Source organism: Xenopus tropicalis, chromosome 3, assembly GCF_000004195.4.
Source record: "Xenopus tropicalis strain Nigerian chromosome 3, UCB_Xtro_10.0, whole genome shotgun sequence".
Taxonomy (NCBI): domain Eukaryota; kingdom Metazoa; phylum Chordata; class Amphibia; order Anura; family Pipidae; genus Xenopus; species Xenopus tropicalis.
Window position 1 is genome coordinate 52707907 of NC_030679.2, and position 27194 is coordinate 52735100.

A 27194-nucleotide genomic window follows, 5' to 3' on the forward strand; every position below is an offset into this window, starting at 1 on the left:
GTAAAGAAATTATGGTTTCTTTACCACAATGAATAATTTTTCTTCTTTCAGAAGTGCAAATGCACAGGTACACACTTAATAGAAACATACAGATCTAATAAGCCATGGTACGGGAAGCATGCATATATACCTCATGAGAAAAACAAATTTAAAAACATATATAACACTTAAAGCACCACTGAATTATAAAAAAAAAAAAAAAAGGTCCATCCTAAACTGCCTATCCCTCTCATAGTCTGAGTCTGGCAAGACTGCATACATTGTGCTGCTATTACAAGCTGCATGCTAATTCAGAAAGAACGGCATTGCATCCACGTACTGTAACTATGCAAGAATGCCATGCATAATTAAACCAAATACAAATTTCAACATTCCTGGCAAGAAAATGAATATTTGCCACATTTTCTCTTACCTTATCATGCAAGCATTCTTCTAGCTGTTTTCTGAAGGTCTCTGATTCCTGAAGTAAAATATTCTGTAGATTAAAAAACATTGAGAGATTAATATTTTTTTTTGTAAGTCTTTATTTTCATTTTCCAAGATTATTTGGGGGGTATAGGAGGGAAGAAGGGTGGGGGAATAACAATTAAACATTAATAATAGTACAGCAGTTCCTGTATCATTGGCACATACAAAAATGTATACATTTGTACCAAGCATGACTTGTACATACATTGCCTTATGGGGGGGAAACAGGTAGAAGTGAAAAATATTTATTAAACTTCAATTATTGAGTTTCACCAACTTTTATTAATTTCTCTAGAAACTATTCTACATCTGTACTAGCATACTGTTGTATTGTTCTAAACTAGTGCTATTGTTTGTATAGACCATGGACCAGTCAGACCATATTTTTTCGTATGTTCTCATTCTCCCATATTTTATCTTTAAATAGACTTGTAAAATGGTGAAAAATTTGCAAAACAGTAAAAATGACGTGCATAAAAAAATTGTTGTGCACGTCATTTCATGAAAAAATCCGCCAATGGTGAAAAGTGGAAATTCACCACAAATCCATGACTGGCGAAAAATTTTGCTCATCACTACCTGCCATCCAAATGTGCAGACTCACAACCAGTGAATTGGGTGAAAGTGACAGTTTTATAGATTGATATCTGACTGGGGCTCTGTCCCATATCAACTGGGAAAACCGGGATATCCCTTTGGGAAATAAAAAAATTAAGCCTTGTCTGTGATCCTTCATTGATAGATTCCAATTTAGTTCACCACTAAATAGACTGTACTAATGTAAATATTAACTACACCCTATCAGACCCTCACATTCTCCCCAGCATAGTGTGAAATGAAGCCTTTAGACCAGGGATCCCCAACCTTTTCTACCCGTGAGCCACATTTAAATGGAAAAAAAGTTGGGGAGCAACACAAGCATGAAAAAGGTTCCTGGGGGTGCCAATAAGAGCTATAATTGGCTACTTAATAGCCCCTATGTAGACTGGCAGCCTACAAGAGGCTGTTTGGCATTATACTTAGTTTTAATGCAAACAAAACTTGCCTCCTTACCAGAAATTCAAAAATTAGCACCTACTTTAAGGCCACTGGGAGCAACATCCAAGGTGTTGGCGAGCAACATGTTGCCACAAGTCACTGGTTGGGGAACACTGCTTCAGACCAACAGGAGGGCCACCATTTTAAAGTATGTTTTACAGTTTCATGTGCATAACAAAGCTGTGTGAAACTTGATGGTATTTTGGAAAGTTACTCTTTTTTTCAGATAAGTATGTTAATCAGAAACGCCACATGTTTTTTCCCCATAATAAAAGAATTTCAACCAGAAAGGTGCTGATAAACAATTTTTCCACTTTACTGACTGCATCTGAAATCTCTAGAGATATTGGCTAGAAATTGTGTATTTCTGGTACTTATTATTGATGTAGTAAACAAATTTTAATTCTAATTACATTAGGTAAAAAATAGTAAAAATGGTTTTTAGAGTTAAGAATTTGTAAACAAAATTGCGGCTTAAAGCAGTATTTGTCAGCCCCTTTGTAATCTGTGCACTAAGGGTTCTAACTCTTAAAACTATGTAATAATTCCAGGTGATAACTTGAACTGTCAAAAAGCAAGCATGGTATTGTGTGAGAGCTAGAGCATTAAAGGAAAGCTAGATTCTGCTACATTATTTCAAGATTCAGAACCAGCAATGCCATGGACAAATCAAAATCAATCATTTACAACTATCTTTAAAACTATTGGGGGGGGCATTTACTACTAAATTCAACTTAGCATAGTGAAACCATGTAATTTGGGAATTATGTAGCTCAACTGTTTACAACTGCGTAATATAAAATCTGTATGCTGCATGGCTACTTATTTAAGGGTTATATAAATGGAGCATAGCTAGAAAGAAAATCTGTGTATTCAGCATTATGCATCCTGCTGTCTAAAGGCCTGCTATGTTTGTATAAACATTCTTATATAAGCAAAGCATAGAGACTTGTAAAACTCAAATTGCAGCCATTAACAAAGAAGAACCTCTCATCATCTATACTTTTACAGCCAGACACATGGGAAGATCTCCTTTGTGATTGGCAATAGTTTAATTAGAATTTCAAGTACAAAGAAGCATGTGTATTATGCTGTGTATGTATGTGTGTACACAGGAACAAGCAGAGCAGATGCTAATTCTGCAACAATTAGTTAAGTATGTTAATCCTGAATATGTACTGAATATCAATGAAGCACTGACTACAACTCTTATTTATTTACTATGAATAAAACATTCATATGCATATATAATAAATTAGGACTGGAGTGATAGTCTGTCGTTACCGTCAAACCTCCTGACCTAAAGCTGTGCTCTAAATGTGATCATAAGATCATGTCATGTTGACTGTCTTGAAGTATGTCTAGTAAAACTTAGAAATACCAATAAAACTGTATGTGTGCATAGTTAAAAATGTTTTTTAATATGGACTGGACTACTAATCTAAAGGGGTGACCTCTGGTGCGTTGATTGTTTTTATGTTTTTTCCCATAAAAACAATAAAAACATAAAAACAATCAACGCACCAGAGGTCACCCCTTTAGATTAGAGGAACGGAGCTTCCATTTGAAGCAGCGTAGGGGGTTTTTCACGGTGAGGGCAGTGAGGTTGGGGAATGCCCTTCCTAGTGATGTGGTAATGGCAGATTCTGTTAATGCCTTTAAGAGGGGCCTAGATGAGTTCTTGAACAATCAGAATATCCAAGGCTATTGTGATACTAATATCTACAGTTAGTACTAGTGGTTGTATATATAGTTTATGTATGTGAGTGTATAGATTGGTAGGTGTGAGTTAGGTGTGCTGGGTTTACTTGGATGGGTTGAACTTGATGGACACTGGTCTTTTTTCAACCCTATGTAACTATGTAACTATGTAACTGGCTTGAAGGTTCTACAATTTATTAGTGCACAATATTTACTAAATACCTGATACCTAATGCCATAATTAGGTTAGAACTGAATTTCACAAAGCAAAATGTATGTCATTGTTTGCACAATACTTAATATGTTCTAAAATGCCATCACTTTAGAGAAATGTTATTGCACATGTTATTGCACATGAATGGTTTTCAGTACTGAACTCTAACCTGTACCCAAATGGATAGGTCTAATCCAAGTGCTAATCTTGCTAAGATAGATAGGAGACAGTGTAGCAATGCCATTGGCATGCCTTCTATGTTAAAGATATACAGTACATAATATGCCCAATTGATCTTCAGCTATGCTTGGCAGATGATTAGATTGAGTTCATTGAGGTGAAACTAAAGCTATTTTTATGTATTGCTTCTAACATTTTTGGTTCAAATGAGAATAGAAAGCCTATTAAGTTTGGCAAAAAACAAGCAAAGAGTGGTAATATATGCTAAAAAAATAATAGTAATTGTATACTGAATATAATTGTATAGGGGTAAAAAAATCCACAAAACACCAGTCTGTGGGTGTGTAGTGTAGCACTCAAATATGTGGGTTCCCCCCAAAAATGAAAGACTAATAAAGGTGAAGTTAAAAGTTAATTTATTTTTATTTAGAAAAAAGCCCAATGCGTTCCGTGCCTGTTTGGGAACTTATTAATTCAGGTGCCATTTTTATGGTTTTTTTTCAGATTTGGCTCAGTTATTTATATGTTCAAGCATTTATAATAATAGGCAGTTTTCTCAGATATATAATTGTATTGTACCTGCCTTTAGAGCTTCTGGAATGACTTGGATCCACATACCTGATGTCCTGAACAATGCTATTAAGGCCGTAATTTGGCTGGCTATTGTTATTCCCCTTTAACAAGTACCAGCAGCAAGGTCACTCTCTTTTGTTAGTGCTGCTTAACTGTTCACTTTCACAGCTCTCCACTGTACACATTACATTTATAATAATCAATGACCTTTTCTCACATCCTATTTGCTTTGTCTCTCTTTTATACATTTGATAGCCACATATAGATAAACTTTCATGACATTTCTGGTGACAATAAGAAATCCACTGAGATTCAAGAAAAAGTCTTTACCAGCAGAATGACAAAAGTATCTTTGCTGTGAAAGCAGTTGGGTTAGACATTTCCATGCCAAGTGATGGATTTATTGGTGGGAATCAGTCATAGGCAAGATGCCTTTATAATCATTAAGTTTATATATGTTATATAATCTTTAATCAACAAGTAGAAAATAACCCAGGCAAATATTTGTGGTCAGGAATTACATGTTTTTGTGTTCAAATGTCCACATGTCCACATCCAAGCTCATCTATACTGACCCTGTTTATGTCGCTTAGCAGATCACCTATTGATTTAAGGTTACGCTTAACTTTTACTTTGAACTTCCTTCTCATGTGTTCCTGGTTTATATAAACCGTAATGGATAAATGGATCACTATGACCTTAATGATAAAAAATGAAAGGCAAATCAGGGTAACCTTGTCTTCTAGTGCAGCCATTCGTTCTTTCAAGTGTAACTGGAGTCGTTCATTGGACTCTGTTAAAAGCCGGTCCACTGTATCAGACAATCTTTTGTTGTGCTCTTCATTCATTTTTTCCCGTTGTCGAGCCTTTGGAACACAGCAAGACAAAAAGAAGTTGTAAACTTTTCCATTAATGTTGTGAAAGCACATTACATAAAAAAGAAGCATCAGCCAAGACTTCTGTTATGCAGAGTATGCCCATGTTTAAGTAACATCAACACAATTCTCATGGTAAATTGCTCCTAAAGTATAAAACAAGATGGAATCACAAATAAATCTCTAATATTAAATAATGATATATGTTGTCATATCTATTTTATAAACATTATGCCTATAGATGGAAAACATTTATAGATGTCGGTGCTGATATTATTTCAGTCCATTTAGGCAAATTTTTTCACCTTCACTTTACCAGCCGCAACATTTTATGTAAATCCATCTAAACTTTTGCCATGTGGCCGGTTACACTAAAAGAATGGAAGGTTGTTGTGCAGAAAAAAAAAAACAACATAGACACTTTACCTTCCATATCAACCATTGGGATCAGAGTAATCCCCTTGTCTATTTAATGAACTATCATCATCGTCAACATGGGAGCCTTGTTTTCTTTGTTGTAGTTGTAGTTGTAGCATAGTAGGAACATTTTTAACAATGTAGGGAAGAGCATGTTATTGCATTTTTTTTATTTACTCCAATCTGAAGTTTCACAAAATTTTCCACAGTTTTGTGGATGCCACTATCAGAGACTAAATCTGGTCAACTGATTGTCAGTTGTGTTAGAAGGATGTTTAGGGTGGGTGTGTTGAGCTGGGATCCCTTTTTTTATTACCTGTAAGTAATGATGAACAAACTTGTAGCATTTGATTTGCAGAGAATTTCATTTTCAAACCACTGAAAATTTCCCAAAACAGCAACATTTTGCTGAAAAACTTTGGGGGTCAATGGAAAGCCATAATCACATTGTGGTTTAGCTCTGCAACAACATATATGTTGCTCTAAATTGTTAGAGAAGATCCTGTTTTTCATAGAAAAAAAGTTTTCCAATCCGATTGGTTGATGTGTAAGGAAAGGGGCAAATAATAACAAAAAATTCCACTGGTGAAACCGCAAAACTGTACAGCGCATCATTACTGGTAAGTTTTCATGTTGATAGCTATTTGAATGATACAATTCATTTGTTTTGTTTTTTTATTAAAGATACATAGGAACTGATTAAACAACCCTTTTATTTTATCATCAGTGACTACAATAGTTGCTGTTTACATTTTATCCAAAAGAAGGATCTCAAATGGCCAGTCAAACAGGGCCAAAGTTATTGGGACACAGCCCCCAGATTAAAGGGCAAGTCAAATAATCTACCAAGAATATCCCAAAACTTAACAAAAACTCAAATATCAAAAAGAAAAACAATTAACTGGTAGTAAAAAAAAAAAAAAAAAAAAAGAGAACAGGTATGAGACCTGTAATCCGGAAAACCCTTTATCCAGAAGATTCCTAATCACGGAAAGGGCATCTCCCTAGAAAATTATTTCCAATTTCTCTGTAATGATAAGAAAGTAGCTTGTACTTGATCCCAACTAAGATTTATATAATCTTTATTTGCTGATAATTTTTTATGTGATTTATCAATGTTTGAATTTGAAATTTTTCACAATTTGAGTTTTTGTGCTAAGATTCAAGGTATGGTTAAAAAAACTCGAATGTCTGTTATTTATAAAGTGCAAAAACTCAAACAAACCCAAAAACTCAAATATAAAAATTCAGCAGCTAAAAGCTGTAGAAGTCAATGGGAGATGTTCTAGGCAAAGTCAAGACATATTTTCAGTTCCAGTAAACCAACACATTCTGCTTTAATAAATGTGTCATTAAACCCTCTTCTGACTGATAGGGACATTTCCTGTGTTAATAGCAAACTACCGGGAAACCTTTAGGATTGGCTACTAACTAAATATCATTACTAATAATGACTGTAGCTATAATTGAACATTGCATGATATACATACTCTTTGAAGTTCTTGGTTCTTCTCTTCAAGCTGTGCTTCTAGGTGCCTCATCCTTTCTTCAATATTCCCATGCCTTTCTTCTGCCTGTAATAAACACAAACATATTATCTGAAAGGCCTGTAACATAAGTACTAAGCCTACAGTAAGTCAGGTATAAGAAGGCAAAAAAGCAAGCTACTGCTAACCGCAAACTAACTCTAGGAAAAAAACTGTACTGAGGTAAGTAGCTGAAGAGCACTGCTTGAAATGTATCAGCTACAGAGGCCTGCTGCATCCAAGCATCAGCAAAACATTGGATTTATTTATGAGCAATGAATCAGCCAAATGTAACATGCAAACTGTGCATGGTTTGATTACAAACCTGCCACTCTAAATCATAAGCCCCTAAAGCACTAAACTGCATGATGGTTGATTATCAATAATTAAAAGATAAAAGAAAAGGTACAAGGATGAAAAATTAAAACTGATGGATTCTATTTAGCAATAGAAAGTAAAGTCCAGTAGGACTACCTTCCTATGTATGGAGATCATTTCTTGGAGTTTAGCTTCCATAACATATTGATAATCATCAGGTGAGGAAGAAGAGGTTGGATCAGACTAACACATCAGGAAGAGGAGAAGGACAAAATTGAAAAATATAAAAAATTCAGAGCAAAATATACTATCACTAAATGAAACATCCTAAATGTGTAAAAGGAAAATGTGACAGCAAGATCATTATTATAGATTACAAAAGAACTGCGTTAGCTATAAAATGTTGAATGATTGCTTTTGTTTGAAATGATGCAGAAGGGTAATTTAACTAAAAGGAATGCTGCAATGAAAGTGATCAATGGAATACTACTTATGGATATATTACTTATGGATATATTCATATTACAAAATATTAAGAACAGAAACAAGGAGGTAAGGAAAGCAGTCGGATAATGACAGTAGTTACAACAAATTTCAAAACATTGAATACCTATAGGTTTTCCTAGATCTTTAACTAACAATGAGGTCGCCCCTCTGCTCAGTATTGCATTTGAATTTTACCTGCCTCTTCCCAGGACCTATTTAATTTTTCCTATGTGCGAGTTCTATACTTTTTAACACCTTTTTCAGTGGTAAATAAAATAAAATCAACACTAATAGAGAAGCCATCAAAACTACAACCCACTACAAAGTTTAAAGGAAACGGTTCACACAGGCTCTGAATGTTTTTTGTGTCAACTAGAGGATATAGCTCCAGCATGTAGGAATCTCTGGAGCTGTTCTTTCTTCATATAGTAATAGAAATAGGCTTTGATCAAATCCTCTTGGCCAACACCAGTCATATGTTGCACTGCTTTTCCTTCAAGCTTCCCTCACAATCACACTTGTTCTGCCGTTGGGCTACATAAGCAGATCAGTGCAATATGACATTCACTTACAGTAGTCAAATTATACAGAATCTAATTGAGCCACTGGGCCATTGTGTAACAGTCTTTAATTTCACAAAAAACAGATTTTTCAGGTATTTTATATAACTCAAAAATATATATATGCTTCTGCTGTGTCTGCTTTGGGCATTCTGTAAGAAAATCTGTCAATCCTTTTATTTATATTATTTTTTTTAAAAAAAACCCTATTATGAAGTAAAAATCCAAAGAGAAAAAACTTAGAAGCAAGTTAACATAATCAAGAAAAAGATCACAATTGTGTTTCTCACATCGATATTCTCCAATCTGTTCCCTTTATAGAATGTATCTTTTATCAACTTAAATTTTGCTATGTGGAACAACTCAGCATTAATTGCTCCTAATTAAAGAAACAGGTTTCATACAACTTTTTTTTTTACTATTTTTAGAGACAGCAAGGGGCCTATTTATTAAAGTACGACAGGTACGAATTACAAAAAATTCGTATTTGATCGTACTGTGCGTATTTTCTGCGACTTTTTCGTATAGTTGCGTGACTTTTTTGTATTTTGCACGACTTTTTCATACTTTGCAACAAAATTTGTGAGACAAAATTGTTGCGCAGAGTACGAAAGTTTTGGATTCCTTCAAGCTTCGGTATTGTGACATTGAGTCCTATGGGAGGCTTCCAAAAACATGCACAGAAGGATCAAAGTCAGAAAGGTTTTCCCGCCATTTACGATTGTTTGGATACGAAAAATTTTGTGAGTTTCGGATCGCCAATACGATATTATCGTGACTAATACGATTTTTTCGTAACAATTTTCGTGATATTTGCATTCATCAGAAATTATCGTATCCAATCTGAATTTTTCACATTTCGGGATTCAAACTCGTACTTTAATGAATCTGCCCCAAAGGCATGTTCACCACATAATGAATAACTGGCATAAAGTGGTGTATGCACAAAATCAATAAAAAGAATGCAACTGATCAGTATTATTCTTCTTACAATATCTAATATGATTTTTACTTAAACATTTTCTATTCTCCTATGTTATTTGTAAAGCTGAAAAACCTGAACCATAGCGCAGCAGATTATGTTTTACCCTTTAGAATAATATATTGTATCTTGTAATTTTAACATTGCAGACGGCATTCATAAAGATTGCCCTATCCAGATTATTTGTACCCATAGATACATGCACGCTTCTAAGCATTATAAAGAATAAAAATTATAGGCCCAAAATGACTCAAGTTAATTGATGGAGAGAAGAATTGGATGGGCAACTAATATAAATATTAAGTAAGGATGTGGCATCATACAGTCAGTGAGTGGCTCCCTGATCACCTCCTGATAAAATACACAATTCAGCACAATTATGCACCTGTGAATGACCTTCAATTACAGCTTAAAATGATTTTTTTGTGCTGTTTCAGTACCTTTGTAAGTGCAGCAATTCTTTGCGCTAACTCAGCTTCGACTTCTGGTAAGGTCTCAGCTTTTCTCATAGTCTGTTGCAACTTCTGCTCAGCCATTTCCAGCCGCTCTTGTAATTGCCTGTTTTTCTCTTCCATCTAATTCCAAGGAATAAAATACAAGCACATGAAGTGTTTTCTCATTCTAGCAATTACAATAAACAGATAAAAACTATAATACTACTATATATATATATAATATATATATATATATATATATATATATATATATATATATATATATATATATATATATATATATATATATATATATATATATATATATATATATATATATATAAAACTATTGTATGTAACTATAATTTTTATTATTTGGCATCATCTGTAATGTGTTACAATATCATTCAAATTAAGAGTGAATCAATTGGGGCACTTACATGATAATGTAATAAAAGTCCAAACATCTAAAGTTTGCTGCTTGTCTAGTTAATCATAACAATTGGAATTGGGTAATATTTACTGGTCAGCTGAAAACAAACATCCAGGCAGACTATCTATTTAAAAAAGTAAATTGCTGCAAAGGTCAAAGTCAAGTTTAATAGTGGCATCTGTAGTAGTTTAATGGTGTCAGTGAAAAAAGGTATAGAGAGCTGTGAAATTGACAATGACTGTGGCTTCTTTGTGTATGAGCTCAACAGTATTTAACTCAAATTAAAGTGTATGACTATATATGTGCATTCCCTATATGAGCTACACATAAATTCCACTAAAGCAGCAAATCATAAATATGTGCACAGTGAACATAATCTCTCATCACTGTAAAATGTGAAACTACTCTACAGTAATTGCTTTGCCTTATAAATCTTTCTGAGAGATGAGCTTCTGACTGCTTATAACAGATGTAAATTGAAACCTGAAACTGAAACCTATACATATATACACTAAAGGTGATCAGGATTACATATAATTTGATCTGTAGTTTATTAATAAAACTCAAAACTGGCTGTCACTTAGGGGGCTCCAAAAACTGGATGGTTGGGAGCTGGGAATGAGGCAAACAGCCTATAGGCAAATTAGGGTGAAATTTGTGATTGAAATAATTTTTGTTGTCATAAATATATCTGGAACTTATTACAACATGACTATAACATAACTGTTTTCATGTATCTTGTTATAACCAAATGCTGGCCAAAAAAAGGCTTGAATTTCATTTTGCCCAAAAACCTCTAGTCTACACTTAGGTCGATCTGATATTTCAGCAAAATACAGTATTTCTTGTTCATTCAGAAAAGCTTTGCTAACATTAATGGCCTTCAGGAAGAAGATTGAAACTGATAATAACTAATAGATTTATTAAACTGCATTTGTGGTCACAGCAGAAACCTCAAATTTACTCTATTAATGGAAATACTGAACCTGACGTAAAATTGCTTCCTTATTTGCCAGTTCATTTTCCAACTTGTCATTTATGTCATGTATGGATGTTGCCTCTCTCTGTGCACTGAGATAGCGTTTCTCTAAAGTAGTGATTCTTTCTTCCATATCCTCCTTTTGTGCCATAGCCTGAAATAAAATGAAATGAAATGCAATTAAAATGCAATATCTTAGCATAAACGCAATCTTTCACTTCAGCAAGGTAGGTAAAGCATGTTATTTATGTTCTCTATATCTGCTTAAGTAAAGTGGCAAAAAATTAGAGCAACTTGAGAATTAAGTTCCCCTGGACCTTGCTTATCTTTAAGCGCATTAGCTTGAAAAGTTCTTCTGTCTTTGTGCCACTTTGGGGTGCTAGGGGTTTTTTGTATGTTTATGTTAGTTGCTGTCAGTAAACCTGGAATCAACTGACAGTATATGTCAGCACAGTATATGTTCTTTGTCACAGGGCTTGAGTAAAGAACACATCAGTAGGCTCAAGTTACATTTACTATAACATCTATAAATGACTTGTATGTGTTTGAACACACAATATTTTTGTGCATACGTTGCACATATTTATTCTCCTAATGGGTGTAAAGTGGAGTCTAAAGAAATAACCAGAAAACCATTTGCACATTGTTGTCCCATTTTTATTTCCATTGCCCAGTTGTTTCCAAAAACTGTTCATTAAAAACTATAAAAACAAAAATAAAATCCATAGTTTACCTCCCTGATATCCCTTTGGTATTTAGTATTCATCTCTTCAGTTTTCACAAGTTCTTTTCTTGCTGACTCTGCTTCTTGTTCGACCTCCCCAACACGGGCTGACAATGATGATAATCGCTCTTTCATTTGTGTCATTTCATAGTTTTGTTTCTCAAGCAGTTCCTGCAGCTCCACCATCTGACTTGCATCATCATTTGAATCTATCGATCCATTGGACAGTCTCTGCAAAATTAACGATTCAAGTAAGAAAATAATCTTTTACATATGCAAGCACTTTTATATTTTAATGTTTTAATTGTATTTGATTATATTTTAAAGTATTGAAGTTTGTTAGCTAAGTTGTTTTTTTACTGCAGGTCAAAAGCCTACATCAGTTAATTTTGACTCTCTTCATATGCCTCCAGAAATGATATGGTCTCATACAAAGTGGATGGGGATAGATATTCTTGCATTAGTGGCATTTTAAGGCAATAATAATAATAATAATAATAACAACAACAATAGTTATAATAAGATCTACAGAAGTATAAAAACGGACGTGGCCAGCCTTTATTAAATAATTGCAAATTATGCAAAAAAATATATGAAAGCAATTTATTGTTGATTCTCCCTTTATCTAATAACAATCGTTTAAAATTAATCAAATGCACAATGGGCTAATAAGTATTGTGGGTAGGTTGACTGATCAAAGAACGAAAGAAAACTGTTTGTAGACCAAGCTTGGCAGGTCCTAACAGAATATGCCAGTTATGCAAACCCATTTGTTTTTATTGACTTAATTCACAAAATGTTCTATAGTATGTACTATTTCTCCATAGTAGATGATCCGTATTCTTGTAAGCTGATGTATAGATGTTTGCCGGGCGTTACTTAACTTTTGGCATTTTCTGCAAAAAAATGTATTTCTTTGGACTTCTACTGCCACTGACAGTTTGCCTAAAAATGATCTATTTTCGATGTAGATATATCATTAAAAAGAAAGCAAAACTTATTTGTTGTATAAAGATATTTCTGCACTGGACAGCAATACATAATTATAAAAAGGTAAAAAAGAAACAAATTCTAGAGAGTCTGACAATATTCCATTTAGTTCTATCTGTAGCGAGCAAATCCTATCAGGTTTTACGGAATATTACCTTCAGTCATTGGTCAGGACACTACATTTGCATCAATCAATTTTCTGTTAAACTTTAAGTAAAAACAAAAATGAAATTCCCCCAAAAATATTTCCTATCCACTTTTCTGTGAAATTTGCTTAGGCATGTCACTTTTGCAGAGAACGGGACATCTGTCATTGACTTCTACATGATCTTAGCAAGTTTTAGCTGCCAAATTGTCGGATTTGGATTTTCAGCCGTTTTATTGCATAGTAAAAAATCCAAATTGGAAAAAAAAAAATCTGTGTTAGTAAATTGCTCCCTTAATGTTTGGATGATTACTGGAAGATCCCTTATCCAGAAAACCCCAGGTGCTGAGATTTCTGCATAACAGGTCCTATACCTGTATTACTGTTCACCTGCCCTTCTCTTCAGCTAAATTCAAAGCCAACATTTTATAGTACAAATCTAACCAATGTGTCACAGCTTGTGGTGTACATATGTTATATTACTGCCATTTAAAGGAGAAGGAAAGGCTAAGTCACTTGGGGTTGCCAAAATATTAGGCACCCCTAAGTGACTTTAATCGTTCACCTTTTACCCAGGGCTGGCGCCCCTGTTAGGGGAAAACCGCACCAGCCCGGGGTAGAAGCGAGCGCTTTCTCTTCGTGCTTGTGCATGCGCAGTAGAGCGAAAAGCTGAACTGTAACAAAAAAGTCGACTTTTCACTCTACTGCACATACGCCGGCCCAGGGATTTTGCCGGCAGAAAAAACACGGAAGAAAGAAGCGCTCGCTCAAGGTACTCCGGGCTGGTGTGGTTTTCTCCTAACAGGGGCACCAGCCCGGGGTACAAGGTAAGCGATTAATGTCACTTTGGGGTGCCTAACATTTTGGCTTTTCTTTCTCCTTTCCTTCTCCTTTAAAAATAGCTAGGATACTAGCTATTCAACTGCAAACACTGCACGTGCATGAAAGCATATCTCAAGGAGAAATATCAAATGAGTAGATATAAATAAACAATAAAAACAGTTTTACCATCTACCCCAGAGAGAATGGATAAAAGTGGATTAATCTAACATATCTTCTTCACATATATATCCATACAACTATTACAGGGCATAAGGGCATTATGTATATTGTATATTATGCATTGTAATTGTATTTACTGTTCTGTGAATATTCTCCATATAAAGAGCATTATATATTAAACATACCATTTCCTGTCTTTTGTGGTTAGTAGGTGTGCATTGAGTAATTGATTGATTTGTATTCTGTTTGCCTCTATGTGGGCTTGGGGAACAGATACTCATTTGCACCCTTTTTCTCCTTTTTGCTGTCTTTGTTTTAAAGCCAGCTATTTTTTCTTTAGCAATTGTGGTGTTCCCTCCAAAACTGTTTGTTTGAAGGGCATAAGGGCATTCCCTGATGCTGAAGTTAGGCACAATAGCACAACAAACAACTACATAAAATAGACAACTTTTATGTATCCTTTTCTTAGTAACATAATCTCTCACTTAATAATGATGCTAAATGCAGTTCCATTTCACACATTTTGAGTAAAAACTAACCTTTCCAATTGTTATAAATATAATGAAATACAACTTTAGATTCTTGTACATGCTGTGATTATCTGTTTATTGTGTCACATGCCATATCTAGAATCTTGTAAGGAATACTGTATAGGCTACATAGTACAAAGTAGCATGGGAGTTGAACCAATTACATTTAAATAAGTACTCAAGCTAAAGTAGAGATTAATATGGATTTAGTTAATGAGCTAGCTAATTAGTTAGAAATGTAAAAAGAACATCAGTCTCAGTTATTAGTACAGCAGATACTTAACAAGAAAGCAATACTATGATGAGCAAAGGGTGAAGCATAAAAAAGTGACATTTTAAAAATGAGAAATACATTCACAGGTACTCATTTAACAGTGTAGGAGACATTACAGCTGCTTACATTTTCCTTTTCATGGTTTTAAGTAAAATAAGGCAACTGCAAACCATCTTTCTTAAGCAATAAATTAGTAGCTGTCAAGGCATATGCACTGCTGATAAAGTGAAGCGTGGTTCACCAACATTCTCTCAGTTTATCACCATGAACTCCGTCTTATTGGTGCTCTTTGTACCATTTAAGTGAATGGTTGTGTATTTCATTTTCCAAAACATCATACAAGCTTTCAGAGGTGGGCCAAGTGGGCCTGGTGCCCTAGGCGACCAGGTTCATCTGAAAAAAAATCACCCACTTTCTGTTCATTCCTATGGGATTTTTAAAAGCATATTTATCAAATTGTGAACTCAAATTTTCACCCATAAATAAATGCACTTCTAAAAATCCCATAATAATAAATAGAAGTGGGTACATTTCTCTGTGGTAAACTCTAATCTCACATTTTGATAAATCTGCCCCCTAGTCTATCCTGTAGGTGAGTTAGCTCTGTCTCCATCACAGGGGAGAGAAGAAGCTCCAGTCCCTTCCTCCCCCTGATGAAGGAGACAGAGATGACCCACCTAAAAGACTGGGGTTCAGGTTTACCAAGGATTAGAGCAGCACAGGTTAGGAAAAGGTGTCAATGTCACTTTAATAACGGTGCACAATAAAGTCTACTAAAGAGCTTGGGGGAATAATATGTTTGCTTTATTACAGAGGCATAGCACTACATGTTTTGGACGTTTTCTTTGCAGATAGTGTAAAAAGTGAAAAAAAAAAGCTGTTGCCTATTGTCTTTAATGCATTTCACTATTTTTTTGCCATACCGCAAATTTTTCATTGGTTTCTCAAATTTCGAAGCAGATTTCCTTATCACTACCTGTGACATTTGTCACTTATAAATTAGTTTTTCATGGTCACGCAGAAACTTGACTGTGCTTCCAAATGCAGCGTATGGAATGCTGCACAATGTGCAGGTTAAACAAAATTCTGCCATATTTACTGTGATACACTGTGACACAAATTAATTCACCTTATCATGAATCTTTTGTCCTTGCTCCATTCCTTCAAGAGCTTCCTGCTCAGGCCCTTCTCCAGTACCCATCTTTCTTTGTATGTGGGCATTTTGTTCTCTTAATGCAACAATCTGTGGAACAGAGACATCACAAGATTTATGATTGCACTTATATCAGTCATTTTAATTAGTCATTGAAATGTTTCAGAACCTAAACAAATAAGTTCCAGAAGTGAGGAAAACTATTTAATTGTAAGATCTTCGGTAAAAATGTACCATTATTTTGGAAAAAAGTATTACAAATCAATTGAAATTTACATATATTAGCAATCTTTCCCCTATGGAGAAATACATTTTTATGACAAAGCCCATAAAATGTATTGTATAAATGACTGTTTATAGGTGGGTAAAATCCTATATATTTCTAACGGAAGGATTCATCTAAAAAAAAAAAAATCTCCATTTTCCCCCATGAAGGTAGAATAAAGAGCTCATCAAAACAAGCCAAACTTCAAAAACAGCAAAGAAAGCTTATGATGTACCTACTGAAAAGAACAAGAACCTAACAGATTGGCTAAATCTATACAAATGTATTAATGAACGGTACAGTGAATTTCAGTGAGCTGCCAAGCAGGCCTGGATTTAAAAAGTTTTTGCCCCTAGGCTGGCACCACTTATTGGCCCCAGCCCTCCCCTGTGTGAGAACGTGCATGTACATGGATGCCAGTTTTTCCTTTTCAGGTCCAGAGTACTGGGGATTGGTGGTGGGAGACTTAAAAAGATAACAAAACTCTTGCATGTGTTGCTGCCCCTGAATTCCTGCCTCCTTGGAACAGGCCTTTGTGGCCTTCCCACAAATCCAGGCCTGCCTCAAAGAAGACAAATAATGACTGATAAAGGAAAGATTTAGAAAGATACACATACAACCTCTATATGACATAACTAAGCATAACCCTATAATGTCATGTTCTGCCATTCTCAGTCTGCTAAATTTCTAATTAATCTCCAAACTTTAAAGGAGAAGGAAAGGTAAAAACTAAGTAAGCTTTATCAGAAAGGTCTATGTAAATACAGCCATAAGCACTCACAGAAACGCTGCAAAAGAAACTGGATTTGTTGTCTCTTTGTTTTCCTGTGCCAGAAACACGCAGCTCTCTCTTCTCTCCTGCTCCCCATCCCTCAAGAATGCTAAGAACTCCCTCCCTCGCTTAGGAATGTGTGATCTGAGCCAATCTTTACAGAGCTCAGCGTTTTTTTTTCCCTATGAGGCTTCTGGTCATCTGAACGGGAGAAATATGGGGAGACTTAAGGGCACTATTGAGAGAACTGAAGGTATGCCTGCAGCTTGAGATTAACTCTTTATTAGCCTTTCCTTCTCCTTTTAAATTGAAAAAATAACTTGAAATTTGAAAGCTACCTGTACATGAACTCACCAGTTTATACCAAAACATTTGGTCTCGTAAAATCAAATTTGAATTTGCATTTTTTGCCACAAAAAAACCCTCATTTTCACTTGGAAATATAAAATAAACACAAACAAAAAACACATGCATTTGTACAGACAAAAATTTCCCCCTGTGCATAACATTCATGCAAGTGGTGTGTGTGGTGCGAAATACTTCAAATATCTATTAGACAGGTTTCAAAATCCCACCAGGTAAGGACCACATCGGTACTCCTCCATTATGATCTCCCTGGGGCAGCATGATTGAATCATCCCAATTTGACCGAGCATTTTGGTGATCAAACCATCTCAAGATTTGCTTGTTTGGCAAAACAATAGTGCATACCCAGCTTATGTCTGTTGTGGCCCTGTCTTTGATCTGGCAGTGCACCTATCATATTTTGCAGTATGCTGCCATTTTTTGGGCACATCAGTAACTCTGGGCAAAACCTAATTAAGGTCTACATTATTAACCTTCAGATTTGCAAAACTGTACACAATTATTTTAAATATTCAGTAGTAATACCATTATTTAGGTAGAAAATGTTTTTTTATTTTTGTAAGGCATTTTAATTTGATCTGATACACTGTCAGCGACATATCAACCTGTGCAATTTAATTGGAATTTGACACACGCCACCAGAGAGAAAAATCTGCCTCTAAAGACTTTCAGAATGAATGTTCTGATTAATTACACAAGCATAAACATAATTCTGTGCTGACCACCGGAATCTTTTGAAATGCATAGGATTAAAATGAATCTGTTTGAAGAAGTCGTTAATACTCCAACGACCTACATTTCTCTTGCAAATACTATGTTTTCCGGTTCCTTATCAACTAATACTAAATTACACTGCCTTATATAACACACAATGATGTGCACATTTAACTATTGCTGAAATCTGTTTGCAAGTAAAGTTTGAAAAATAATCATTCAGGATTAAATAAATGACAAAACTCTGTGTAAATCATGTGTGCAACATTAATGTCCAGTGACCTGAAGTCTTGCATTATATATATATATATATAAACACAGCGAGGTGGTGCACACCACTAACAATGATTATACTGTACATGGGTGCAAGAGCTAGTATAGTGTCAGCATTGGCAGGATTTAAATTATTTGAAAAAAAGGTAAATTTTATTACAAAATATTAAACAGGAACATTACAGACCTCAATGTTTCAGCCCCCCACAGGGACTTTGTCAGGAGGCAGAGAAGAGACAGTCTTTTCTCTGCCTCCTGACGAAAGTCCCTGTGGGGGACTGAAACGTTGAGGTCTGTAATGTTCCTGTTTCACATTTTGTAATAAAATGTACCTTTTTTTCAAGGTACATTTTATTGGCCATCTTAATTAAGCAAAAAAAAAAAAAAATACAGTATATATATAGTGGCAACCGGTTACTGTAAGCCTGTGAGTAAACTGGCACTTAAACAGCTACTTCTTGTGTAAAAACAACTTGTTCACTCATCTGCATAAGTGACCCTGCCTAACCAGTTGACTTATTTAGGGGTGAATTAATAATTTTAATTAAACAGCAAATGCTACAATTTGCTGTTTTATCTCTTTCACTCAGTCTGTTTTAACTGCATGCCATTTAAATACATTGTAATTATTTCAGCTCACTTGGTTGGCTGGCTATAGAGTTTCTCTTATATGGCTGGCAATTGAAAACCTAGTCCATGACATAACCACATGACAAGGGGACTCCTCAATTGACCCTTCGCCTTGAGGCACCCCACTGAACCCCCTTGTTACATATCTCAATGAAACACCAGGAGACAGAGGTGGAGAAAATGGCCACAGCATTTATTCACATTTTATCAAATAAATAGGACCTTGCCAGCCTAACCCAAGGCAATATTCTAAAGCCATAATTCCATAAGAGGTCGCTACTATGCTCTGCCGTTCCTCGCTGAAGACTTGAATGAGTATTAGACTGCCTCTACCTACAGAGAGGATGGCCCCAAACTCTGCTACCAGCAGGAGCTGCATTACCAACCATGAGAGAAGTTCAGCAGCCCTGCTGCCGGTCCTGGATCTGCAGTGTCTCGATGATAGGAAATCCAAGCAGGCTGTCACCTAGCACAAGCAGTAGTAGCGTCTGTATCTATCAATCCACCGTGCAGTCACAGGAGAGAACCTCCTTTCTCCCTCTGCTAAAATGACCTGTGCAGTACTCTGGCAAGGTCCTACCGCTGCTGTGACAAATAAAACTTAAAATATATTATCATATATCCACTATTTTGATCCAGAGGAAGGCAAAAAACCCAACCTGAAGCTAGTGCCAATTATGCCTCAAGAGGGAAAAAATTCCTTCCTGACCCCCTGGGCGATCGGAAACATGCCCTGGATAAAGAAATCGTTGTTAACATGAATTAAAAACAAAGCTGACTCAAGTTTATACCATATAAAGATACAGAAATCACAATATAACAATGCATTCAGGTAAAATTCCACATTCAGTTATTAATAGATAATATGAAAACCAAAAGAAGAGAAACTCCTGACATTTCTCAAAATATACAAAAAGGGGGAGGGTGGGATGTTTCTACCTGCTCAGAAGATAAGGAAGTGAGTGCTTTTCTGACATCACATCCCTCTCTTTCTCCGCCCCTCCCCAGGCCAGCCTTCTCCTGCCTTAACTCTTTCCTTCTCACCTAATCACAGTTGCACCTGGTTCTGCTAATCTCTAAACATAAACCAGTGTAATCTGGCTGCTGGTTATTCAGATCCCTTGTCATGCAGCCCCTTCGTTTATAGCGTCAGGGCTTTCCTTCATGAAAGCTAAATTGCTTAACATATCTGAGAATTATACAACATGACCATAGTCCGTGTTCTAAATTCTGAAGGCACCAGTTCTGGAATTTTTGAGAAGAATTTAGCGTATGCCTTCACAAAGACACAATGGTACGATATAGTATGAGCAATGCAAAAAGGACAGCTATTAGCAAAATATTTGGTTGGTGGTACAGTACATCTTCATAATTCAATTTCATGTAAGTACATGAAAAACAGAGCAAGTCTATAGTAAGGATTTGCAACCTTAGCAGGGCAAAACAATTAAAAACCATTTAACAATTAACCCTTGCGATGTATTAAGGAAAAACTTTAACTTTAAAAAAAGTGTTGCTTTTTATACATTCTCCAATACTGGCTTTTACTTGATTCCTCATTGTCACATTTCTTGAAAACTCTCTCTAAAGGTCAAAACCTTTTCTCTTTCCATGAAATGAGTCATAATTTTTCAAGCTGTCAACACAGAACACAGCTGAAGTGTGAAAGGAAAAAACTGCTTGAATGTTTCACTTTATTGTCAGATTCAGTAAGTATCTCATATTGCACATTATACTATAACAAATATGCAAAATGTGAAAATATGCTGGATGTCAGGAAAAAAATGTACATTTTGAAAGCAGATATTTTGTGTCATACACCCTTCTGTACATTTTGACAATGTTTGGTCATAGTGTTTTCTTACTTAAATAGGGACCTCAATTCTATAAAAAGCTGCAATTAATACAACTTTAGGGGCATTTATGCTATTTTTAAACAATGATTTGGTTTGGAGTATCATCTGGTGAGCTGATAAATGAACCTAAGTTAAGGAAAACGGGATAAAGAGGTAAATCCTGACATTTTATTTGCTGGTAGTTTTGATTAGCATGCAGTTGTCTTTAATGGACTTATTTATTTTGTTTGTGAATTTGAGTTTGTATTTCTAAATCGTAGAAACTCACATTGAAAAATTAGAGTTCGAGAATATGACTTGACTTTGCCTAGGACAGCTCCGATTGACTTCTATAGAAACGTGCGAATTTTTACATTTAAGTTTTCGGGTTTTATTACACTTAATAAATACCGGACAATAAAGTTTGGTCAAACCATAACTGAATTTCAAGTTTTTTTTAAGCACAAAAAAACTTGAATTGAGAAAAAAAATCAAAAACGACTATAGATAAATCACCCCCTAAAACTTGCTGAACTACAAGGCAGATTCATAGTTGCAAAGATAATAATAAATTCAGTTAAGTAACTCTTAAGCAGATGAGATGGACATTTTAACAGAAGGGGCTCTCATACTGGGAACGGGATTTGGACATAACCCTAAGCCCCGCATTAGATTGATCTATGAAGTTGTCTATTGTCCCATATAAACAGAGAGAAAAAGCAAAAAAATCTTTTTAACTACGGCCCACCACAATGATTCATGAAAACAACTGAACCCTAAGGCAAACGACAATACTTTTCTCTCACTGGTTTACCAGAAGTATAACACTGAACTACCTTTTAATATCTATCAACCTTCTTCAACATTTAAAAGAATATTTTACTGAATTATTTATTTACTTGGTCTTGCCATGCACTCATTACATAATACTTCTTCAGAGACCCTTGTTGTGGAAATGAAATGAAGAAAACAACATGCCATATATAGCTTTATCCACAATAGCAAAAATCCACAAATGCTACATGAGGAAAATTGCTAAAAATAGGTTCTAACAGGAAAAGAAAATTACAGGCCAAACTAACATAACTTTTAGTTTATTTAAAACAGTTGCAATTAGGGACAGACTATCCCAGTCTCAGTATCAGGGCCACCTCAACACAGAACAGAGGTGCGATAAAGATGAATAGCAATCCAGAAAAAATTGTACAATTTCAAAAAAGCTTCAACATAAACTGGACACTTTTTTGACCTATAAAATAATTCAGCAAGCCCTAAAAGGGACACCTTTTCTCGCCACTGCAGTTTATACCCTTTTAGAAACTCTTTTCTGATTTTTTCCATACACTTGAATCCCTGCACCCAGTTTATCCAGTTAATTACATTCCACAGTAAATATTCTTCGTCTACTGATGATTATCTATTTTTATGTAGACATGTAAAGGTTTTAATTATGTACGTTTCCACAGAAGGGTTCTTGTTCTTGTATTACATTTGGAAGGGAAAGTAAGCCCATGGTCTATAAAAAGAAAAGCTTGGTCTCTTTTGGTTCACCCACTTGCTGGAGGTAGTGGTGCGGTGCTGGGAGCCTGGGGCAGAGGTAGGTTCCACTATAGGGAAGTAAGTGCCAGGGTAGTTCATAGAACAGCCAGAGGTTTCAGTGAGGAGGCCAGTAAGGGTTAGTACCCTGTAATGACAAGGCTGCCAGTATAAGGACTCAAGGGACAGAGAGACCCTTATAGTGTTGGATCACTTGGGTCTGATTCACCAAGGCAGAAACTGCTACTTCTGTGATATTGTGAACACTACATCTAAAACTGTTTATTTGAAAAATATTTTTTATGGTGAATATATGGTGTGGTTCACCCTTCCTCTAACAGTAAGCAGGGGCAATAGAAAAATATTAGCAAAACAAAAGTGAATGAGACACAAAAAATGCTTACCAGTAACAATCTATGGTGCAGGTGAACATGCCATTGCCTGAGCTTGAGGGGGCAAGCTATATCAACAATGTTTTGGCAGGCACTTAAAAATGCTCAGGCTTTGTAAAGGAGAAGTAAACTTTATTTTAGACAAATGTAGGACACACCGTTATGTTTTTTGCACACGGTATATAATTATGGGCTTCAAACTTCAAAATCAACCTATCAAAATTAAACATTCTTACCATGTTTTTCATGCCTTAACAGGTAAAACATGGGGGAAGTGTACTGAAATTCATAAACGGAAAGAAATTGCCTTTCCACAATGTTATATTTTTAATTAGACAGTTATTGCATTGAAAATTGTGATTGTCCATAGGTCATTTTTAAGGCCTGCTTAATGTTGACACTAACTATAAAACTCACAAATAACTATACATAGAAAACTATAATATTTGCAATTGTTATTCCACTGGTGGATGGGGTCACTAAATACTTTCCGAGTTTGCCAAAGCAATATTAAAATTTGTGCAAGAAAAAATAAATCACACAAAGGAATAATTGTTTGCAATTGTTTTCTGTTAATTACTTTTCTTACATTCTCCCTTACATAAGATGTAATTGTGTATGGGCAGGTAAAAGCGTAGACAAAATCTAAACAACATTTTGCCCCAATAAATAACCTGGACCTTTTCCACCAAAAAACTAAACTATGGGCTTGCATTATAACAAGAATACAACTTCACTAGAATTCCTTGGCTAAAAATCCCAGAATAGTCTCAAATGTTATAAAATATGCCTTTAACTGCTGATAAGACAACCGGCACTGCAAAAGATCACGACTATGTAGTTTGAATTATGTGTTATAATGCAGGAAAAACTTAATTTATTAAAGATTCAGGGTTAAAGTAATGTAAAAGTTTTATTTTTCTTTTGTCAGCTATTTGTGGTTGTTACTGATGTACAGAGAGCATGAAGAGGATTTGGACCTACGCGTAAAAAATGCCAGTATTTAAATGCAATTTAAATAACTGAAAAGAGAGGTATTTCATATAACTATGACGTGGTTTACATATAATTGGAAAACTACAGATCAGAAAATGATTGAAAAGGGAAATGAAAAAGAGATTATTATATAATGAAAGCTGGGACAAAATAGACAAGCAATTGTGGACTGAACTGGTTGGAAATAAAACTAAGAGAAGAATATGAAACCAATGCAATGATTTGTGATGCCAGTCAGGGCAATCTGTAAAGGGTCGCAGTGGCCTATAATGTTATTTCGGTATAGTGCTTTCTACAGACTAATACCTGTGCTGGCATTGGTTTATGTCTATACAGGCTACAGGACAAGGGGTTTCAGACTAGTGGTACATAATGACATCATGCAATACCTCTGGACATAGAGGCTTTCCTAACTGACAACCTTTTAAAGTACTAGTTTGTATTACTGATAATTTTACCTTTTATTTTTTAAGTTCAAAAAAACTTTTTCACAAACAAATTGTAGTTGCCTCTGTTTCCTAGACACACACAGATGTCACAGGTTCAAGTTTGCAAGGCAAATACAATATCAGACAGTTAGTTAAAATTGGTTTCAGTTTTTTAATGCTTGTCCTTTTCCAAGTGTGTTGCAATCTTATTGTTGCCTCGCAAATTTTTTTTTTTTTTTTAATATCATAGACAACTGCTTAAAGGGGTTGTTCACCTGTAAGTTAACTTTTAGTATGTTATAGAATGTCCATTTCTTAACAACTTTTCAATTGGTCTTCATATTTTATTTTGTATAATTTTGGTCAGCATTCCAATAGGGGTCACTGACCCCAGCAGTCAAAAAGCGATTGTTCTGTGTAATTTTATTTTTATTACCTATTATTCTATTCTAGTCCTTCCCTTTTCATCTTTGAGTCTCTCTCAAACCATTTCTTGGTTGCTAAGATAAATTGGACCCTAGCAACCAGATACCTGCTGAATATCACCACCGAAGAACTGCTGAACAAAAAGCTAAATAATTTAAAAATCCCAAATAATAAAAAAGGAAAACCAGAGGTGAACCACCACTTGGTGATTTTGGTTAAATATTTCTAAAAGCCAAAGCCAGAGAATTTGTGCGCCAAGTGAGAGATTTTATGTCCCAAAATCCATGACTTCACACTTTAACAGCATGAGAGAAGGGTTGCTTTGCACTGTGAGTCTATGTGGAAAAGGTTCACATGAGTATCATGGTTTCCATGAAATTGGTAATTTACGTACACAAGTGAAGAAGTACAATTTCTCCCTACAATTCCAGAGTAATTGAGGGGAGTTGCATCTGATGCCTTTGCATACCTTGAAGGAATCACATCAATTTGCACGACTGTTGTCAATTTTTGTGTGACTGCAACTTGGCCCTTGTGTTTCTGCACCTTTTCTACATAATCCCATTAAATGAGTTCATGTCAAAAATGAGGGTATATTTTTTCATTATTTTATATAATTACACCTTTATGGGAGCACCCCATACATTATCTGGTCCCTAACTATGCTTCAAATACTGTCCCTAACCCAAAAAACACAGTAGCATGTAGATAACCACTAACACCTCTATACATATAATTCAAGTCTGCAATCATTTCTCTGTGTTTCATACCCTAGCTAGCTCCCTGTCCCTTCAGCCAGCAGTTTTGAAACATATATTGTGGATTTACCACTTGAAAAACATTGTTATGATCTGATCAAGTACCAATTATCTAGTACTAATGCATGTTATTAGCTGAAAAGTGCTTTGAAACTTCATGTAAAGTTGTATGAAGCCAAAACATTTTCTTAAAGTAAACTTTAGTAAATTGTACTGCCTTTGATCAAAATTACTTAACATGCTGGAAGTTTTATTTAGCAAGAACTGGTTATCTAAATGCCTATGGCAATCTATTTATTTCAGCCTCATACAACTAAAAGCTTCTCTTACCGGTAGTTAGTTTGCTGTCATATACAAATAAAGTGGTTTATACCTTTAAAGTGCCAACTAAATTTTTAATAGAGTTTTGTCTATATTATGTTTGTAAATTAGCTTGCGGCAGTAGATTGTTTCCTTTCCTACTGGATGAGTCAGAGTTTGTATAACAGTTCCCGACACAGAGATAGAAAAATTAATTAATCTCCATTACAGTTATGTAAAGCAACAGTAAAATTTCCCTTTTATAGTTCTTTTGCATATTACTGGTGTAGTTGTAGGGGATTATATATCTTAAAATGTGCCTAGTCCTAAAATATTAATGTACTTTAATTCACATCTGTAAACAGGCAGTACCAGTATCATTCACTGTCTGGGGTTTACCTACTGTGTTATTTCTTGAAGGACACTGTTAAAGCCTTTGATTTGCCTCAGTGGCATTCACATGCTACATTTAATTCTTTCCACTTAAGGGGTAACCTCCCTGTTATGCAAGTGGAGGATTAACTGAAGTACGGTGTTTCCATCCCCCAGGCTCTGGGTATCCAAACTTTATCCTTCATAATGACGTTTTAAGAGGAAAGACTCTCCTCTCATTGACCTTTATATAACCATGGAATCTATCTAATGTACTGTAATTGTGAATACTTCTTAATTACACCACCACTATGAAATATATATATTTTTTTATTAAAGGACATTTCTAAAACATACTAAAAATATCACATTACTCTCCTAGTTTCAGGTGACCCATGGCTTAGTAACTGTAACATACTTGAGAAAAAAAAATGTCTGGAATCCTAGCACTTAGCTAAATTCAATGATGTTTCTCCACTAATATATTTTATGAATTGCAAATGAAATGACATATATAATATAATTTACATTTTTTAAAAAGTTATGCATCATGATATGATGGTTTCCTTCAAATGAAATGCTAAGGAACAATCTGCAACTAAACCAGTGCTTCAATGTGTGACTTTCTAGCTGTGGTCAAGTATAACTGCCAACATCTTAACCCCTTGGGATGGTTGGAATTGTAGTTTCCAACAGAAGAGCCACAAGAAAAAGATCCGTAGCCTTAGATACATTTCTGCTGATATTTGTAATCATGATGAATCCATCAAAATGTATTCATTATCCACCTCTATTTTGGAGGCAATCATTTCTGGTGCAACCTGAATTTCTCTCAAAGCTGCTAGACTGGCTGCTAGGTTAAAAAATATATTTATTCAGTGCCTACACCCTTCATATCAACTATTTTGTAAATAAATATTCTGGGTAATCAGTATAATATAAAGAAGCTTCAATGCAAATATTCATTAATTTTGGCAGATATTACTCTAGCGTGAATGATAGCACTTGTCCATACTGCTTTGCACTCATTTTATTGGAGGGTTAAAATTGTTTCTGTCACTGAATTGTTATCATATTTGGTACACAATTATTTTTTATGAAAAACAGGGGTGATATGTAACAATTTCTA

The 27194-nt window shown here is 35.0% G+C and overlaps 1 protein-coding gene across 5 annotated transcripts in view; it reads right to left on the minus strand.

The window, feature by feature from the left end:
- The window catches only part of ppfia2 (protein tyrosine phosphatase, receptor type, f polypeptide (PTPRF), interacting protein (liprin), alpha 2), a 209640-nt gene that overhangs the window by 34837 nt on the left and 147609 nt on the right, over nt 1-27194 (minus strand). For all 5 annotated transcript variants that reach the window (XM_031898888.1, XM_031898887.1, XM_031898889.1 and 2 more), the window contains 7 exons: nt 15979-16092; nt 11918-12139; nt 11192-11338; nt 9779-9913; nt 6957-7040; nt 4909-5040; nt 413-475 (listed from right to left, as the gene is read on the minus strand). In XM_031898888.1, coding sequence (XP_031754748.1) covers nt 413-475; nt 4909-5040; nt 6957-7040; nt 9779-9913; nt 11192-11338; nt 11918-12139; nt 15979-16092 — 897 coding nt within the window. The remainder of the gene's footprint in view (nt 1-412; nt 476-4908; nt 5041-6956; nt 7041-9778; nt 9914-11191; nt 11339-11917; nt 12140-15978; nt 16093-27194) is intronic.